The sequence below is a fragment of the Mesoplodon mirus genome (assembly GCF_964341445.2).
Source record: "Mesoplodon mirus genome assembly, chromosome: 18".
In the NCBI taxonomy this organism is placed as follows: Eukaryota; Metazoa; Chordata; class Mammalia; order Artiodactyla; family Ziphiidae; genus Mesoplodon; species Mesoplodon mirus.
Genome location: NC_138994.1, coordinates 25,530,703 through 25,550,875, shown reverse-complemented (window position 1 = coordinate 25,550,875; position 20,173 = coordinate 25,530,703). Strand labels below are relative to the sequence as shown.

Genomic DNA, 20,173 nt, shown 5'->3' with positions numbered 1-20,173 from the left:
GGGGTAAAACAGGAATAAAGACACAGACCTACTTGAGAATGGACTTGAGGATATGGGGAGGGGGAAGGGTAAGTTGTGACAAGGCGAAAGAGAGGCATGGACATATATACACTACCAAACGTAAGGTAGATAGTGGGAAGCAGCCGCAGAGCACAGGGAGATCAGCTCGGTGCTTTGTGACCGCCTGGAGGGGTGGGATGGGGAGGGTGGGAGGGAGGGAGATGCCTGAGGGAAGGGATGTGGGAACAGATGTATATGTATGACTGATTCACTTTGTTATAAAGCAGAAACTAATAATAAAATAAAATAAAAATTAAAATAAAACAATAAATACTTGGGAAGAAAAAAAAAACTTTGACTCAAGACAAGCTGGACATGGAGGAGTGAGAGAGGGCAAGGGGTAGAGGAAAAGACATGTTTCTGGGTGGGAGCTGGTGTACCATCCCCCGGGCACAGCTCCTGCCCAGAGGCCTGATAAGGAGCCCTCACCTCCACCCACCCCCTTCAACCAGAGAACTTCCAACTGCAGCTCCTCAATAACTGAAGAGCAGGAAAGCTGGTGACTGGAGGGAGGCTGGGGGAGGGGAGGAGGAAGGACCACAGTCCACCGTTAGTCCGTCACTTAAAGGCTGGTGAAATTAATGGGGCAAATGACCCCAGTCAAAGAATTTGGCAAGTCCACGGCTTTCCTGGGTTTCACCCAACGGCTCTGTTTCCTCGGCTATCTGGAAAGGAGGGAGAGCACTTCCGAAGAAGCCTCTGGAATGTCAGCTTCTGGGAATCTTGCTGAGGACGGGGCGGGGAGGGGGCGCTTACCGGGAAACACTGGATTACCCTAGCCGCCTTGGGGTGCCTGCGACCGGGGCTGCGGTTTCTGCGGACCTGAGCGGCAGGTGGCATCGGAGAGTCAGACCTGCTTGCGGGCACCAAGACGACACTCGGTCGGGAGACCGGGACAGGCCGCAGAAACGTGAGGAAGTGCCACTCGCAGCCCAGAGGAGAGGAAAGGAAAGCCCCAAGCATGCACCCAGCCCTGGCCCCCGCGCCACGGGCTGCGTCCCAGGAGCCGTCGCCACCTCTGAGCAGCCCAGATGGGAAGGGGGTGGGGCGGAGGACGGTTCCCGCGGCGAACTGCTCGCCGAGGGCCCCGGGGCCTCTGCGGGAGCGCCGAGCCGCGCGCCTCTCCGAGCCCTGCGCGGGGCCGTCGGGCGGGAATGCGCGGAGCCGGGACGCGGTGGCGGGTAGGGGGCTGGGTCGCGCGCCAGAGAGGGCGGCAGGAGGGAGCTGGAAGAGAGTTACCGCGTGAGAGAGCCGTTAAGAGCCCGCGGTCTCTTTGGAGATGCCCTGGCCAATGGCAGAAGCGGAAGCTGTTTATATGGGCGGGGCGTCGCCACGGCAGCAGGAGACGCCTTGCGAGCGGCTACTGAGTGCCGGTCCCCAGCCGCTGGCTTTCAGAGAGGCGCCGGCGGGCGTGAGTGGCGACGAGGATTGCTGGCTGGGCCCTGGAGCTGGGAGCAGAGAGCCGCGGTGAGGGTGGGCGGTGGGAGGAATTTCTTTGAGAAGCTTCCTTTGGCCCGGGCTGCGCTCTGAGCCAGGTAAGGGACGGGGAGGGCTGCCGGCCGTGGGAAGGGAGGGCGTCAGTACCAGCCCGCTCTCCCATCCGTCCCCGACGGAAGTGGAGGGCCCGGGGACTGACATCAGAGGCGTTTGGGGGACACTCACTTCCCACCCCCTTATAACTCTCTGTATTGTTTCCTTCCTTCCCCTTGAGCCCCATCCTAATATCCCTTTTCAAAGATCAGACGACCTCCCCCGCCCCCCGACCCGTCGTACTGCCCTCCTGGACTCTCTCGCCCCATTTCCATTGGTTGTGGACGGAGAGAGGGGGGTTAATTCCCCGCTTTGAGGGAGAAAGGGGTGGCCTCGCATGCCCCTACACTATTCCCTCGTTGGGCTAATTAAGTCTCCTCTAAAAGATCCAAGAGGAAAAGAGCGAGGCGAACCCCGTGTGGGTCGGAGCCCCGGGCACACCTTCTGTTTCCCAGACCTCGGCAGTAAAAGATCCTCCCCGGCTGCAGGAAGGATTTTAGTAAGAGCCTCCCCCCTCGCCCACACTCTCCCCTCGGGGGTGGGGAAAGAGGGCTCAGTTCCCGCTCTGGTCCCCGCAGGCACCACATTCCGTTTGGAGGAGGCTACCCCCGGATCGCGGGATGGAAGCCCGCTTCCGGGAGGCTGCGTAACTGAAGCCGCGGGAGTCAGCGGGCCGGAGAGCTCGGCGGCCACCCTCGGCTCGGCTCGTGGATGTTGACAGCCCCCTCGGAGAGTCCCCGCACATATGGCGGAGAGCTGGCTACGCGTCTCGGGAGCAGGGGCAGCGGAGGAGGCCGGACCGGAAGGCGGCCTGGAGGAGTCCAACGCCCTGAATGACAGCCTGACCAGCCTGCAGTGGCTGCAGGAATTCTCCATTCTCAACGCCGAGCTCCCCGCCCTGCCTTCGGGGGACACCGACCCCCACGGCTCCCACGAGCTGGCAGGCTCGGCCGAGCCGGGGTCTCCCCTGGCGGCGGACCCCGCCTGCCTGGGGCAGCCGCACACACCCGGCAAGCCCACGTCCTCCTGCACGCCGCGGAGCGCCCCCTCGGGGCTGCAGGCCTCGCCTCCCGACGACGTGGACTACGCCACCAACCCGCACGTGAAGCCGCCCTACTCGTATGCCACGCTCATCTGCATGGCCATGCAGGCCAGCAAGGCCACCAAGATCACCCTGTCGGCCATCTACAAGTGGATCACGGACAACTTCTGTTACTTCCGCCACGCTGATCCCACCTGGCAGGTAGGGAGGCACTCCCTCCCTCCCTCCCCATGCCCTCGCGGACTGGACTCACATCCCAGATCCGCAGGCCAAGTAGGCGCGGTACGGCCAGGGCCCCGAGAGAGGAAGGCCGTCCAGGAAGGACCTCAAGGGAGCCCAGTGCTTGGACTGCTGCCCCTTTGACTTCAGAGACGGAGGAGGGAGGATGTTCAGAGGGCTGCAGGGGTGCCGACATAGAGGTTCAAGGGGAAAGAACTTGTCACTCGTCCGGCAGGCTCAGCCCAAAGACCAGGGCTGAACTATGCGTGGACACAGCCCCCCAGGGTAGGTTGATGGACTGAGGGACACATTTTTGTCCCAAGTCCTGGAATTCCTCGACACTCCCCTCCTCAAGGTCAGTTTGTCAGGGCCTGACTGGAGGCAGAGCATCGTTCCTGCCAGACTCTGCATCCCGCCTGCTTTCAGTTGGCTGGAGGGGCTCTGGGAGGGGAGAGGGGCGTGCTGCGGGGTGTGAAGGCCATCGGTGTCCCAGTGGAAGGGCTACGGGGCCTTCCGAAAGCTGCTGTGCCAGCCCCCACCCCAAGCCCTCCCTAGTTTCCTGCCTACACTCCTCCCCCTCTTCTCATCAAACTCCCTGGGGGGACAATTACCTCAGCCACGTGCTTTCCACAGGGGCTCTTTCCTCCCACACTGGCTTCATGTTCCAAGTCTCCGGAACCTGGCACAGAGCAGCCAAGGGGCCCAGACCACCATGTAAACCTCCCAGTCTTGCCAGGGGGCACTACTCACCTGCCGGCCCCACCCACCAGGCCCCAGACCCCTGTGCCCCAGCGTGGTTTGGACTGTGCACCCAGGCCTGAACAAGGCAGGATGGTGATTCAGGCTGGGCACACGCTGCCCTGAGCCTCTTCGACCATCAGGATCAGGGGCTACTTGGGGACAGAGACCCTGAGGATGCACAGATCCTTCCCTGTGGCACAGGTCACAGGATCAGAGTTCCTGTAATCACAGCTATTCCACGATTGCTTGGGCCCTGACCCTGGGGCAGGTACCATTTGTAACCTTGGTGAGAAAGCAGAGACCCTCCACCACCCCCCACCCTACCCCAAGCCTGAGAGGCCCCAGGAATGAGCGCTATGCTCTTGGCTGGGTAATAATCAACTGAGGCCTCAGAGCCTGGGGTGGGAGGAGGGGGACATGGTGGGTGAGGGCCCAGGCCAGCAGCCGGCTCTAGAAACAAGGAAAGTCATCAGATCCTCCCACACTTCATCCCCGCCCCACACACACACACCCTCACACCCACTCACTCATTTCACAAACAGAGAAGGCCAGCCAGGCCCAGGCAGAGGGAGATGGCCGTCCAGGACCTGGGGGAGCCAAGGCCTTTGACCAGAGGCCGCAAGCAGCGGGGTAAGGGAGGGAGGGCAGGACAGGCTGGCACTGAGAGCCACCCTGCGGCTCAGGGCTCGGATGACCGAGCAGGCAGATATCCTGGCCAAAGGGAACAAAAGCCCCCGACAGCACTCCCAGCTCCTGGTGCCCCGTGGCTGGTGTCCCAGAGCCTCCCGCTCGGAGCAGCGCCTCTGTCTCCCCTGCCCCCATCGGAGAGAAGGTGGTGGTGGGACTGGCAGTGGCGCTAGGAGCCCCCCATCACTGACCCCACCCACTCTCCCAGCTGTCTTCCTTCTCTCCTACCTCCCTGTGTCCAGAACTCCATCCGCCACAACCTGTCCCTGAAGAAGGGCTTCATCAAGGTGCCTCGGGAGAAGGACGAGCCAGGCAAGGGGGGCTTCTGGTGCATCGACCCCCAGTACGCCGAGCGGCTGCTGAGTGGGGCCTTGAAGAAGCAGCGGCTGCCCCCAGTCCACATCCACCCGGCCTTTGCCCGCCAGGCCGTGCCAGAGCCCAGCGCCGCCCCATGGGCCGGGCCACTGACCGTGAGCACCGAGGCCCAGCAGCTGCTGCGGGAGTTCGAGGAGGCCACTGGGGAGGCGGGCTGGGGTGCAGGCGAGGGCAGGCTGGGGCGTAAGCGTCAACAGCCGCTGCCCAAGCAGGAGGCCAAGGTCCCGCGGCCCTCCAGCCCCCTGCTGCTGACCCAGGAGGAGCAGGGTGAGCTGGAACCCCTCAAGGGCAACTTTGACTGGGAGGCCATCTTGGACGCTGGCACGCTGGACGGGGAGCTGGGCACGCTGGAGATCTCGGAGCTGATCCCGCCGCTGAGCCCTGCCTCACACGGGGACGTGGACCTCACCATCCATGGCCACCACATCGAGTGCCCTGTTACCTGGGGGCCTCCAGCGGAGCAGGCTACCGACAGCCTGGACTTTGATGAGACCTTCCTGGCCACATCCTTCCTGGAGCACCCCTGGGACGAGAGCACCCGTAGCTCCCTGCCCCCCGAGCCCCTCTTTGAGGCCGGGGATGCCACACTGGCCTCTGACCTGCATGACTGGGCCAGCCTGGGCGCCTTCTTGTAAGAAGCCAGGCCCTGCCCCACCTCCAGACAGCACCGAAGTCTGGGCCCAGACTGCCCCCCTCCCCGCCAGTGCAGGCCCATGGACACCCTACCGCCCAGGCAGGGGCTGGGCCAGCTCACCCCACCAGGCCACACGGCCCCCAGCCCAGGCCATCCTCAGATTCTAGTCCAGCAGGCTGAGAATTGGGGCCCAGGACCCAAATTGCTGCCTCCGCTCCCCAGCCCCCCATACACACAGTGTTTCATTGATCCACTTCTTCCCTGCCCCAGAGACACGCTAAGGGCCCTCTGCACTATGAGAGCTGCGGCTTGGAGGGGCCCTGGCCAAGCTGGAAACATCAGTACAGGGCCCGCCCCAGAACACCTTAGCTTCCAAGCTTCTCTCTCTCCTGCTCTCCTCCCCAGGTCTCTATCCAGAGCAAGTTCCCAGGTACAACCAATGCTGATTAGGTGACCGCAAATGAACACCCAAGAGGCCTCTCCTGGCAGCCTGTGAGGAGGAGCTAGGCGGAGGGGGGAAGAGAGAGGAGACAGAAAGGAGGCCGGGGTGCCGGGTGGAGCCAGGAGGTTTTCTAAGGCCTCTGGGATCTTCTGGCTTCATCCCTAGAGGTGGGGCAGAGGGTATGTGTCCCTAATCTTTGAGCCCAACTTGAGGCTGAGAGCAGCGGGGAGATGGGGATCTGGGGGTTAGGGGCTGGGGCAGCCAAGCTGCAGAGGGAAAGGGGACAGACAGACTAATGTAGTGAGTGTAGCTAGAGCTGAGGCTTAACTGGGAGGGACGCAGTGCTTGCTAGAACCACTGGGACCAGGAATGGGGGGATGGCCCCGTGCCCTTGCTTGCACTCCTGCAGGGGAGTGTCTTGCTCCACCATAAACGCCCTGGGCTGCATCCCACATCCACTCTCCTAACCCATCGGGCAATTTAACCTTTTTCATAGAAAGTGATTTACAATAAAAACATTTTTAAAACTAAAGTTTTAAAAAGTCTCAAAATGGACCTGCTTGCAACTTTCTCTGGGGAAAAGCATGGGCCAGTTTTGGGGAGGCCACGGCCCAAGGGGGAATGGCTGGGAGGAAGATGGGGGGCACCAAAGGCCTGCAGAGTGTCCCCTGATGCACTCCTCAGGATCTCTGGGTGCCCAGAGAGAAAGGGGCTGAGAGGCGGCCCTCGGGGGTCCCCTGCAGCCAGGGCCTCGGCACCTCTCTATGTGCAATGGGGAGACTGTACCCACAGCCCCGAGGAGCAGGCGGCAAAGGAGGCACAGCCCCCTCCCTGGCCCTGGGGACTCACTCACAAAGGCCGTTCTTGCCCAGGGCTCGGCTCACGTTCCCCACCTCGCCCAAGTTGAGGGCCTGCCCAGACTCACCTGCGGTCCTCGCCTGGGCCTGTCTCCAGCTCCTCCCTCCCTTGGTCCCTTCCTGAAGGGACAGGGTGTGAGGTCAGAGGGCCCCAGCCCCTGGGGCCCCACTTGCCACCCTGGGGTTCATTCACCCCACCCAGGGCCTTCCCTCCAATGCAGGTCGGGGCTGAGGGAGGCCATCAGGGCAGACGGAAGACGGGGTGCCTAGACCCTACAGCTCCAGCCTGTGAGGAATCAACGTACCAGAGTTCTGATGGGGAAACTGAGGCACAGCAAATATGTGACACTCAGCAGGCACCTTTCCACCCCCTCACCCCAGCTTTGCCTGGAACCCATCTCTCCCCCGAGCCTGCACCTGGCCCCGCCAGCACGCCCTTGTGGTGCACAGCCCCTTCCCCCAGCACTCACGTGCACGTGCGCACAGACACACACACACACACACACACAAACGGGCACTGTCCTACACAATCCTGCCCAGCCTCCACGGGCCCCTTTCTCCTGAGGCCCCTTTCTTTCCTTGCACTGGAGGCTGGCTCCAGGACAACCTGGCATTCCCCCGCCAACTTGCTGCTTTCCCTTGCTAATTACTCAAAATATTTCCGAAGGGTGCGCACACTGCAGGGCCAGGCGGGTTGGGGCCTTACAGAGCTCAGGAGGCAGCCCATCCCCTTCCCACCGCTTGCTGAGGAGGCTGCCCCAACCTCCCTCTGAGACTCCCTTCACCCCCTAAGCAACGACTCCCTCCCTCTCCCCACCACCCTCCGGCCTTCCTCCCCACGCTCCCCAGCACTGGGGGAACATGGGGGCTCCAGCCTCTCCACTGGTCCCCAGGCTCAGCCTCCAGCCCCCGCCAAAAGGGGTACATCCTGGATTGACAGGTGGGGCCGGTCACTGTCCCCCCTCCTCACCCTCTGCCTGGGCCCATGCTGGGGGAAGAGGGGCAAGGTCAGGGGCTGGCAGAACTGCCTGCCAGGTAAGAAAAGGCTGAAGAAGCTTCTGGCTGCCAGGAAGAATCCCCAGGAGCTCCTGAAAATCCCTATGCTTGGGACTAGCGTCTCTGGGGCTGGGACCCAAACACTGGCACTTTTAAGGGTCCATGGATGCTGCCAACGAGCAGCCAAAGCTAAGAGGGGGCTCCGAAGCGGCCAGAACACAGGGCTTCACACACCCTTTCAGCAGGCAGCGTTTGGGGGTTGGCGGTGGAGGAGGCGGGAAGCGTGAGTGGATCCTGTCCCTCCTATTCATCCCTGCCCCGGCCCTTGGCTGGGTGGCTTTTTGAAAAAACGTTCAGTGACTCCGTATTTATTTAGAGATTCGATGTAATCCCAGTCAATATATATTTTGCGCCCTTAACAGTAAGTTGCAGACAGGCTGCCCCATTAGCACTAGATACTTTAGTGTGTGTTTCCTTAGAACAAGGACACACCTCCATAATCCCAGTACCACCATCACAATCAGGAAATGAACACTGACCTGGTAATCCCATGTAACCGCAGACCCCCTTCACGTCTTGCAGATCACCCCAGTAATGCTCCTCTCCATTCCAACATCCCAATCCAGGACCCCATGTTGCACTGAGTTGTCCTTTCTCTTTTGCCCTGTGTGGCTTTGAGCCCATGACTCAAGCTCTCTGGGCAGGTTTCGCATTTCCTTTGATCTCCACTTTTGAGGTGAGAAGCCCTTCAGCCACTTCACCCTCAGGTGTGGTACAGTCCCTTCCCAAAGCAAGAAGCTAGCTTTCTGTCTCCTCAGTTTTCACCTCTTCCCTATCCTCCCTCCCCCATGTATCACCAGCCAGGAAAGGGATGAGGGGCAATGTTCAGGAACTCAGTCTTCGGAGACCTTCCCCGTCTGCCCTCGGGACAGGCCACTCTCAGCTCCAGTGATGGGAAGGCCCCCGGGATGGGATTCCGTGCTGGCCTGAAGCAAATGCGCCAGGCCTCATGAAGAGTTGAGCTGAGGGCAGGAAACACTCTTCTCCCCGCCTCTGCCCCCCTCAACATACTGGGGACCCAGACTTGAAGAAGGAAGGTCATGTCCATGGTGTCCTCCCAGATCAGCACCGACACCGTGTCTTCCATGTCCGGCTCCTACATCGCCCCTGGCACGGAAGAGGACGGGGAGGCTCTCCCCTGCCCCCGGGACGCCAGCAGGACCCCCTCAGAAGGAGACGTAAGAGAGGAGCATGGGATCGCCCTCGCCGCTCTGCTCTGCTCTGTACTCGAGTTCCAAGGAGCTCAGTCCAGGGCCTGCCAGGGAGATCGGCAAAGCCCCCCAGTGCTCGGGAGGGGAGCCCTGGAAAACACAGTACCGGGTTGTTGAATCACAGACTCCCTCAGATGTGATCTTCCATGTGGCACCACTTCTGTCCTGAGGACTTGGTTTGGGTTTGCTGCCAGGCGAGCTGGGTAGGAGAGCCGGTGGCATCTGCACCTTGACTTTTGTTGCTCCTTTGCAGGTGACGCCAGCGGCGTCTCCAGACTGCAACTTTGCGGGCCTCGTCGCCACCGCTGAAGAGCAGGATGCAGAGGTAAGAGCAAGGTGGACGCTGGTGCCCCTCCCCGGTCAGAGGGACTGCCGGCGCTGGCACAGGGTGCAAATAGGATGGGGGCTCTTCTGGAAGAAGCCTTCCAAGGTGGTGCACTTGGATCTGTTAGAGGCAGGGTGCAGAGCAGAGGGACTGTCCGGTTAGCAGAGGGCGCTGGTCTCAGCGTAATAGGCGTGGGGTGAGTTCCAGAGGGAAGTCTTCCAAGCCAGACCCTTGAGAGGGTGTTTGTCCTCCAATTCACTTAGTATTTACCTGGCACAGGCATCTCACATCTTCCTGGCACTGGGGGACACAAAGACCGAGTGACATGGCTTTTGCCTGCCCACACCCCCAATCCACCCATCCCACCCATCCCGGAGCTCCATCTGATGGAGGAATCAGAGTTATAACTCAGCGTGAGAAGTGCTCTGACGGAGGTGTGCCTGAAGTATATGGAATGCCCAGCTCCCAGTGGGGACTCTACAACTTTCTCTTGAGCCAGATGTTCTCAAAGGAGTATCTGGATGGGATTGGGGATCCTAAAGGGTTCCTGAAAGTTTTATGATCTCACGGTTTGCTTTTTCATTTGACAACTTTGATTTCCACCTGAGAGAAACAGTGTGAGCTAAACTATAACCAAGGCTAATCCTGACAGTCCCAGGGTCCCTCTGTAAGGTGCCTCAGACCTGGTCCCTCTGGAACGTGCCTCAGACCTGGTCCCTACGGGCCGATCCTGCCTCGCCAAGCAAAATCTGCCTCTGCTGGGCCTCCCAGCCATCTCACACAGACAGGAAATGTATGGATACCATGAGGGTGATTAGTTCTGTCTTCTGACAATCAGTAGGCTCATTTCACTGCTTTATGGACTCACAGTGCCTTCCTTCTGTCCTAGGGAAATGAGGTTCTAGAAGAAGAGGACGGATCACCCACACAAGAAGATGGTAAAAGACCTGGTCTTTTGCTCCCTTTTATTATATTTCTTTCCCGGGTATTCTCTGAAGGGTACAGAAAGGGGCACTGGTGTGACTTGGTGGCACTGCTCAAGGGTGTGGCTTTGGGGAAAGGTTGTCTTCTTGATGGAATATCAAAGCAAGCAGGGTATCTGAGGACCTCAGCAGCCTTCCTGGCTCTTTCTGGGCCTCTGAGCCAAGGCTGCAGAAGATACATGGAGTTCTCCATCTACGTTGAGTAGATCCTGAAGCTTCTTGGGCAACTGCCATCCCCTTCCTTCCTGCTTCAGCTTCTCAGCCGAGTCTCACAGAACTGCTCTAGCAGCCCCAAAGTTCAGCTGCAGCAGGAGAACAGCTTCCTCCCCTTGGGGGAACCGACTGTTAGGCAGTAGGTTTTCCTGCTTTAGTGAAGAAAACGGCTGATGTTACAGTAGCAGAAGGATCACAGCCCTGGCGGCACAGCAAAGGTGAGGTGAAGAGACGTTAGCAGCTCAGCGTACACTAGTGTTTGTAGGCTATTGGAACGATTCTCTTTACCATCATTCAGGCCTCAAGTAGATATTTTTTTTAATTGGAAGAGTTGGTTTACAATGTTGTGTTAGTTTCTGCTGTACAGCAACGTGAATCAACTATGCATATACATATATCCACTCTTTTTTTAGATTCTTTGCCCATATAGGCCATTACAGGCTACTGAGTAGAGTCCCCTGTGCTCTACAGCAGGTCCTTATTAGTTATCTATTTTATATATAGTAGTGTGTATATGTCAATCCCAATCTCCCAATTTATCCCTCCCCTCCCTTGCCCCCCGCCATAACCATAAGTTTGTTTTCTACACCTGTGACTCTATTTCTGTTTTGTAAATAAGGTCAATCATATCTTCAGTCGGAAGAATTTGGTTTCTAGTAAGCCGAGAAGCGAAGGAACGACCTACATATAGAGCAAGGAAGTGGCGGGGGGGGGGAGGGTAGGCGAGCTGGGAATCCCACCTGGGATTGTAGGACCAGGCGTCCCAGGAACCGGTGTCTCTTCCGTCTGCTCCTCTGAGGTGCCTCCACAGAAGGGCAACCTCCAGAGCAAACCTGGATCCCAGCCTGGATGCAGATGTCATGCTAGTCGCTTCTGCTTTGGCCATGGCAGTTGCTTGGGGGGTTGTGTGGTGTGCAGGGTGTGCGCATGTGCACATGACCACTCTCTCCTGGCCAAGTAGTGCCGGAGGAGGGGTGGTCGCCCAGGCTGTGCCTCTGCCGCACGTGCACGCCAACCAAGCCGGAGTTGGGCGCTACCTCTCCTCGGTTGATGTCTTCAGGGCGCAAGGCTCTGAGTTCTCCATTGTGATTGTCGTCCCCAGTAGAATATTTGCTTCTAAAAGGCACAGGGCAGTACGTGGTTTCCGCCTGACATTCCATATGTGGTTTCCACCTGACATGCTGTACACAGTAGATGTATGTTTCTTCCTCTCCCTTTCACCAAGGAAAAAAAAACCGGGTGGGGGCTTGAAAAAATAACATCTAAAATTGTCCCCTTCCCATCTTACACGACTGTAGGTTTCTGGTCAGCCCCTTAAAACATCTTCAGAATAGAAAATTAAGTCTCAAAGAAAATAAATCATAATTTTGCAAGCAATGCGATTCTTTGATTTGAGGTGCAAAATTACGGGACCAAAGAGCTTTAATTGCCATTTTATGTATTAGTCATTTCGCAGAGCCTTGTGGTCATAAGCACACCTCACGTGCACCGACAGACACAGGCCTGAGCCCGGGGTCACTTCCCCCGTGGCTCTCCTAGCTCTTCCAGCCTGGCTTAGGCTCTGCTCTGGGCCCGGGTCTGCGTGTCCGAATCCCACAGACCTCCCCAGGGTCTGATTTCCCTGGAACGAAGGCTGGAAAGGGGCCAGTTAAGGAAACAGAGCAGAACAGAGCGAGAACACAAACGTACCCACGCAGTTTCCTTTATTGTCCTCTCTCCCCACTTAATTATTGTCTTTTTTTTAACATATGATTTGATGTTTTTTGTCTCCATCCTTAAGATTTTTATTTTAAGGACAGCAAAGCAGAGAAAAACACAGCCAGGTCCTCTCTAACTGCCTTAACTCCGTTAGAGGCCAGAGGACATTCGCATTTCTAGGTATGGAGTGTGACAATAACAATGACTTTGACATCGCCAGCATGAAAGCACTGGACAATAAGCTGTGCTCTGCGGTCTGCTTACCCGGTGAGTGGCAGTCTGCTGAACATGAACTTGGTGGGAGACGCTCCCCTGCTCGCACCCCTGCTCTCACCCTGGGACACCCATCTCCTGCCCTGCAGTTCCTGCAAGAAGGCATGGGCTTTGCTAAGGTGCTGGGAGCCAGTTGCTGAAAGGAAGTGAGGCAGCCTTGGGAGAGTCCTTGGGCAAAGAGCGACTCTGCTCTAAGCGAATCTATTTGGGCATGGAGAAAGGCACAAAAATACCTCCAAAGCCTTCCGATTTGACCTGACCGTGCCCACTCCATCATGATCTTGCAGATCCCATGGCAGGGGGCCTGGTCTTGTTTCCATCAACAGGCAGTTTTAGGCAGACACGGCCTCTGTGATAAGGTCTTGGAAAGAGAGCCTGAGCCCTTGAAAAGGGAACCTGTAGCCACTCAAAGGAGAGTGTTTAGTTAGGATCAGAGAGGAATTTCAATGCCAGCATTTTATAGACTAGCTCTGTGACCCAGTGAGCCCTGGGCTACCACCAGTTGCCTTGTGCTCCCTAGATTTGGATCCCAAAGGAACAATCAGGGGTCGAGGGTAACTCTTCTCCCTGGAGCCCTAACTCTATAAATTCAATCAGGGCCATCAACGTGCCCCTTATTCCTTCTCATGACACTAAACTGAATCCAGGATGAGTTCTCAGGAGGAGCCCACCTGTCAGTTACACTCTGGGCACTGATGTCTCTCTGCTCCATGCTCACCAAGGGCTTCACCAACCATGGCTCTAAAGCCACGTCTTGCCTGGTGGACTAGGTCGAAATTGCCCCTCCTTGGTTCACAGCAGAGACTGCCTTCATGTTGCGTGGTTTGTAATCTCTTAAACATGCCCTGGACATGTTTAAGCTTCAGGACAGCCAGTCCCGTCATGGGTCCATTGCTTTACTCTCTTTGCAACGTGGTTACAGGTGCTGGAGGGACACAAACTCCTGTGGTTGCCACTCTCCATCAGCTTGCAGAAGACCCATGTACTCACCCCTCTGGCCCCATGCAGGCTTGTGGTGGAGGAAGCCGTAATCCCCAGAGACGCCTCCCACAGCCTTCCCAGGGGCTCTCCGGTCCCTTCCCACTTAGCGTTGACCCAGCCAGGCTTGGGCCAGAGTGGCTGAGGTCCAGGGTACACTTCACTTCCTGCCTTCCCACTCTTTACCTGGCTTCTGTCTGTCCATTTGTTTCTCATGTCTTTTTGCCAAATGTACGTCTGTCTGTCCAGTTTGTTTATTTTGAAACTCATTTAGGTTACCCAGACTTCGTGTGAAAGTTCATGTTCACCCACACCCAACCCCAAGCTTGCTGGGCGCACGCACATCCGAGGGGCCCTCGCTGAGGCTTCCGTTCCTAACTGGCAAGAGCCTGTATTTAATATGCTGAAATTTTCCAGGAAAAATAAATATTTGTGAGACTAGATTAATCCCTGTTCCACAAAAGCGGGGATGCTTCGGTGGCAAAGGTTACAGGCAGGATTTGTTTTGGTCACTAGTTGGGGAAGATGCCATCTCTGCCCTCATTCCGCCCTGAGTCTGTGGCAGCTGTGCCGGCCAGCCGCTCACTGGGCTTCAAGAGAGGAATTTAGGCTCCTGCCTCCCCGCAGTGGCTCCCCACCAACCCCCGTGTTTGGCAGAGAGAGCTCCTGGGAATTGTTTTAGCCGCCCATGCTGGTGGAAACTGACCCCAGGCCTTGTGCTTCCTCCTCTCCCTAACTCCTTCGGGCCAACCTGCTGGTGGATGTTTATTCCACTCTGGGATTGCGGCAGGAGAGCGAGGCCTGGAAGGAAAACAATGCCTGGGCTTCTTTACGGTGATCTCGGGAGCCAGCCATTCTCAGATTAAACTGGCTTCACCGTTCAGGCCAGACATGAAACCGAATGACAGTGGCGCCTGCCGGGAGAGGGAGTTGAGGGTCGCATCGTAGCCTCACCCTGAGGTCTCAAGGGCTCTTACGAGAGAAGGAAAGTGCATCTGCTCTCTTGGTAAAATGTTTCTCGGGTTCTGCTGTTAGCGTCACACTGGTAGTAAAGAGCTGGGGAACTCTCTGGAAGAATCTGTCAGGTTAATGTCAGGTTAATGACAGGAGCATCCACTGTGGTAGGTCCCATGGAATCAACAGACCTCACCACGCTCAGCTGTGAGTTCAAAGTTCCTTCCTATGACTGAGGTGCCTCAGGCTGGCTTGGCCATCAGGACAGCTTCTCAGGCACTTGGTCTCCCTCTCCACACTGTTTCCCTCCCCACACGGATGCCACTCGCCTCACGGAGCGCCCACAAGGAGGGAGCCCGGGGAGCACCCCATGGTCCACCCTCCCCAGGCCCACAGGTGCTCTGCCAGGAGCCCCAGCTCGCGGCAAGGATGGCTCAGGTCCCCATCCTCGCTGCTCTCATCACCCTTGTGGGAGTGATGTTGAGAAAGCACCTGTGTCATTCCAGCACCTCTTCCGCTAAGAAGCCTGTGGGTCTTCTTTGGCCCCGAGACCAAGGTTGGGGGGCGATGGTATGTTCTGAGATTGTTCTGCAAGGTTCTCAAAGGGAGGAAATCTGAGTTGACCATTGTAGGTGATGAGCTGACTATAATCGCGAGGCCATGCTAGGTAGACAGGGCCCCAAGGAACCTGATGGAGTATCACACAGGCGTCAGGATAGTGGCCAGGGGACCAGTGGCAATTCTGTGAAAAGGCTCTGGGTGGTGTGATGGGAAAAAGCAAAGATAATTTGAGTTTATTAGTGGAAATACAAATGTTTTTGTTTTGTTTTGTTTTGTTTTTTGTGGTACGCGTGCCTCCCACTGTTGTGGCCTCTCCCGTTGCGGAGCACAGGCTCCGGACGCGCAGGCTCAGCGGCCATGGCTCACGGGCCCAGCCGCTCCGTGGCATTTGGGATTTTCCCGGACCAGGGCACAAACCCTTGTCCTCTGCATCGGCAGGGAGACTCTCAACCACTGCGCCATCAGGGAAGCCCGATACAGATGTTTTTAAATGATGGCATTGGACAGGAGTGGGCATACCAATGAAATCTAAAAGTATTTATGGAGGGAATTCCCTGGCAGTCCAGTGGTTAGGACTCAGCACTTTCACTTCAGTGGCCTGGTTCAATCCCTGGTCGGAGAACTAAAATCCTCCAAGCCACTGCACAGCCAAAAACAAAACAAAGAAAAGTACTTATGGAGACCTGAAATAACCCAAGACTAAGACGCCACTAGGAAGGCTTATGCTTCGCAGATACTAAGGAAAAATCGGAATTAACTTTCTCTTTTTTTTTTTTTTTTTTCCGTACGCGGGCCTCTCACTGTTGTGGCCTCTCCCGTTGCGGAGCACAGGCTGCGGATGCGCAGGCTCAGCGGCCATGGCTCACGGGCCCAGCCGCTCCGCGGCATATGGGATCCTCCCTGACCGGGGCACGAACCCGTATCCCCTGCATCGGCAGGCGGACTCTCAACCACTGCGCCACCAGGGAGGCCCTCTCTTTTCTTGGAGAGAAACTCTACAAGATGGTGGAACTGTTACAGATCTTAAATTTAATTAGTGGCTGGGTAGAGGCAGGAAAGAGGTGTGTGGAATCCCCCTAGATGTGCTCCCCAAATCTGCCTCTAGAGGTGTCTTCACTCCCCCGTTTCTGAGCCTGAGGAGGGAATTAAGTGGGAACCACCTTTCTCTACCTCCCGGGAAGGATTTTGAATCTCCAGGCTCCCTTTTCTGGCTGAGGGCTGGACAGAATGGTAGCACTCGCTCAGGAAGTCCTCCTGCGCCTTCCAGGCTTACCTTCCGCATCCAGGATGCACGGAGCAGCAGGGTTTCGCCAAGGGTCTGGCAGAAGCCTTTTTAGAGGAAAGAGAACCACCGACTGTACCAAGAAGCTGGGGAGATCAGAGACTTCAGGTCTGAGTCTTCAGGCTGTTTCAGAAGGAGCCAGTTTTCAGCCCTGGCTCAGAATCTGGACCGGTGGTGTTTGTAGCAAGGACTCAAGAATTCAGAGCCAGGCAGCCTGGCAGCCAGTGGTGGTGGCGGCGAGGCTGCGGCAGTGTTTTGATTTCACTTTGTGTGTGTGTGTGTGTGTGTGTCTTCTCTCCTGTTTACCATTTGCTTTTGGTCGTTCCTACCAAACAGCCACAGTTCCGGAGTCCTGCCCATTAAACACAGAGGAATAAGTATGAGATCTACCAAATTATATAAAATGAAGGAACAACTTATTTCATCTGGGGGTTCCTAACTTAAAAGCGCAATCTTGCCTGCTCTGCATCCTGTCACCCTTAGAGGGGAAAAGCACTGTGGACCCATGTGCCGGACTCCGGTACCCCCAGGGAGTACAGATCCCCGCATTCCATCTGGCTGTGAGAGATACCTAAACATTTCCTGTCCCACTCACTCCCCTTCCCCTGGGGTCCACCTCCACAAGACTATTATTAGAGCCTTAGGGCGGATTAGCACACCAGGACATTTATGGGTATACACAATTTATACCCGCTGAATCCTAGTGTTTCTGCCATTAAAGGGTTTCGTGTCTTGGGCTGGCCTAAACTGAAGCTGACGCCAGACATTTGTGAGTGGCCTCCCTCAAATGTGACACAGTGAGCCTCACGCCCACCCTCCAGGGTCAGCCGGCTCCGTCCACGAACTGAGCCCTCTGAAGGGCATGGCTCTCGGCTCTGCCCTGGAGGAGATCACCGTGTGCTGGAGGATCCAGCAATTTCCACACAGCATGAGAAATGGGGTGGTGGTACGGGCCAGTGGGGGAGCACTTCGGAGCACGCTGGACCCCATCTGGCTTCAGGGGGGGCCTTCTGGGGGCAGGTGCTGGAAGAGGCAGCTCAGCAGTCCTCGGCCAGAGAATGGAAGGCTTTCCCCCAACTCAGGGGGTTAGGGCTTCATCCTCTCCCTTCAGAAGGGGCATCTCGCTGCACTGGGGGGACTGAATCAGATGGAGTCATTCTGTGGGCTGGGAGGACGACTTGGGGGAGATGAGTGTAGCCTGAACAAGGCCTGGGGTGCGGATGGTTTTCGCGCACATTCTGTGAGTCAGGCGCCCTGTTCACCACTCTTCCATGTCACCTCGCTTAGTCTCACGGCATCCCTGGGGTGTAAGTACTTGTCTCCCATCTGATGGATGGGAAAACCAGGGCTCCAAGTACAGTGACCTGCCCAAGGTCACACAGTCAGTACGTTACAAGCTGGGGCTGTATCCCGGTTTTCTGACTACAGATTTAGACCTTACTAGAGCTTGAACAAGCAGGAGGTCAGGATGGATTGGATACAGAGCATGAAGGAGAGAGAAGCACCAAGAGTGGGTTTCCAGCATGGGCAGCAGGTGCTTCTCGTGCAGGAACTGCAGGACAAGGGGGGAAGATGATGAGTTTCGTGGATGGTACCCGGGGGACCCCAAAGCTCTGGAGCTAATGTCTCCTGGGGTTGGTGGCACCAGCTGATAGCAACTCTCGGTGGGCTGTTCGGGTGCAGAAGGAGAGGAACAGCTGTCACTCTGTTCTCTGCCATGCCATTTGGTCCCTGGCACCCTGCTGGGCAGCCAGTCCCTTCCTGCCCCACCCTGGCCCCCACAGCAAACACTAACTCTGAGCCCAAATTAACACACTCTTCTCCCTCCCCTTCACCTCCTCCTGCTCTCGTGAAAGTCTCAGCCAGACTCAGTTTCTTTTCCTGGTCCGCTGTAACACTTAGGCAAACTTCAAGACCAAATAAAGATACAAAGGTGGATCCTACGGCAAGCTCACAAAACAAGGACCATCCTGCATGTCCCTCCATCAGTGGGCCACAGTGGCCATGACTGTCCCTCACCCAGTGGACGCCACTGCTCCCAAGTTTCACGTGCTGTGGTTTGCACCCTGTGGGAGTTCCAGCTAATGCACATCTTGCCAGCTTTCGTGCCAAACTCCCGGACTGTCCTGCCAGAGACACCATCTGCACCAAACCAAAGGTCCGGTAACCTTCCTTTCCTCTTCTCAGGTGCCTGGCAGGCTGACGACAACGTGGTCAGTCGTCGGAACACGCAGCGCAGACGCCCATCTTCTGGCAGCCTGGAGGACCCCGAGAACAGGCTCTGCGTGTGGGATCCTTTGGCCATCTGAGAGCCTTAGCCCCTGTACCAGGGCTCTCCTCCCGTTCTCACATCCCATCCTGGTCTCATGGCACCACTGACCTCCTGGGCATCCTCAGCCAGACACACGGAGACTTTTTAGACCCACGTGAAAGCTGGATGCTGAGGGCACCTGACCCTTCTCCCAGACTCATCTTCTTCCGCAACCGTGATCCTTCCCCTCTCAGAAGGGACTGGAAACCTCTTTTCTCCTTGTGGGCTAAAGCCACTCGAACTGCAGCTCATGAGACCCTTTGCAGAGAGTCTCTGGAATGTTTCCACTGTATCTTGATCTTCAGGTGGAGCTGTGGTCTACAGACTGGTTATTTCTTTTGTATCTTTTTTTTTTTTTCTCCTTAGGAGGTAGACCAAGAAGACTCAAGAGTTTGGGTGACTTCATTACAAACACCCATCTGGCATTTTCTAGTCTCTGGGACATCATAACCAATCTGAGACCTGCAGATTGGGGTGGCGTTGGGGGATGACTCCTGTGAGAAGGGAAAGCCATATTGCACTGTAAGTGGGGTTTCCCTCAAAATGCATTAGGAGCTCCTCTCTCAAGGACAAGAAGCAGTGGCAACCACCAGAAGGTTGGTTGGGAAAACAGTTCTTGCTTCTGGTAGCAGAGGCTATGCCTCGTGTGTCTGCTTAGGAAGGAGGCCTTGCATCTGAGAACCCCTCAGTTACATGATGACCTACCGGGGAGTTCTTTATGATCAGGTGCACTCAAGAAGGCCTGGGGCTCCATCCTAAGGTGACACTGCAAAGGCATTTTTGACCCCTTCTATGTACCAGGCACTTGTTAGGGACTGTCGTATATTATCACGTTTCATCACTACCGCCCTGTCAGGTGGCATTCTTACCCCTGCTGCCCCCGTCTCCACCCCGCTTTTCTGAAAGAGTTGAAGAAAGAAGCTGAGAGAGGGGTGGACCGGTGGTTCTCATTTGGTGCCCAGGAACCCCAAAGGAGGTTGGGGGAAGGGCTGAGCTGGGGTCAGTGGTGGTCTGGGAGGCTCCCCATCCCACCGGTTTTCCTCCCCTGTCCTCCAGATCAGCTGAGCCTGATGGGGGGAGCCGGAGGTACTGCCTTCCATAGGCTCATCAGAGATTTAGAGATATTGTTCAAATCACATGTCCACCCCACCCCAGTGCAGTGTAGGCATATAAATAACAGTCTGAAACAGCAAGACCGTAAGCTGTTGGCTGTTCGTCTCTCAACACTAGTGTTATCAATGGATTCCTCATAGCTCTCTGATAGATGCATTGTCTGCTGGCTTTTGGAAGAGGTGGTTAGTTAGTGGAGCATGAGATTGAGAAGCAAAGTGGGATCCAACAGTTTGTGAGGCTGAGATGTGACAGAGCCCTAGGCTATGCCCACCATGATGGCCTGAATTAGTAGTTGGAATTGTTGCCCTAGAGGAACTTTTCATGGTCCTTCCCAAGGCCTCAAAGAGAGCCCAGTGCCGGGGGATCTTTTGCACCTCCTGTGTGGCTGCCTTGTGCCATCAGGTGCGTGGTGACCCTCACTGCCTGGTGGTTGTGGTTCACATCCTGCCCTGGGGGTGGGCAGGCGGAGGCCTGTGGTCCTGACAGACACTACATGAGCCAAGCCAAATCTCAGCTTCTGCCTTGAGTTCCGGTGTCCACCCGCTCTGAAATCCTGCAGTGGGCTCTGCTGTTTCAGACCCCTGTTAATGTCCTTTCTTTCCCCGAAACATTCTTACAGACCCTTTCA

The 20,173-nt window shown here is 56.6% G+C and overlaps 1 protein-coding gene across 1 annotated transcript; it reads left to right on the top strand.

The window, feature by feature from the left end:
* Positions 1 to 2,335: 2,335 nt before the first annotated feature.
* On the top strand, positions 2,336 to 5,289 carry LOC309793326 (forkhead box protein J1-like; the record flags this gene model as incomplete). The annotated part of the gene is made up of 2 exons (XM_082603804.1): positions 2,336 to 2,833; positions 4,522 to 5,289. The coding sequence occupies 2 exons, from the start codon at positions 2,336 to 2,338 to the stop codon at positions 5,287 to 5,289; spliced, it is 1,266 nt and encodes a 421-aa protein (XP_082459930.1).
* Positions 5,290 to 20,173: the final 14,884 nt, after the last annotated feature.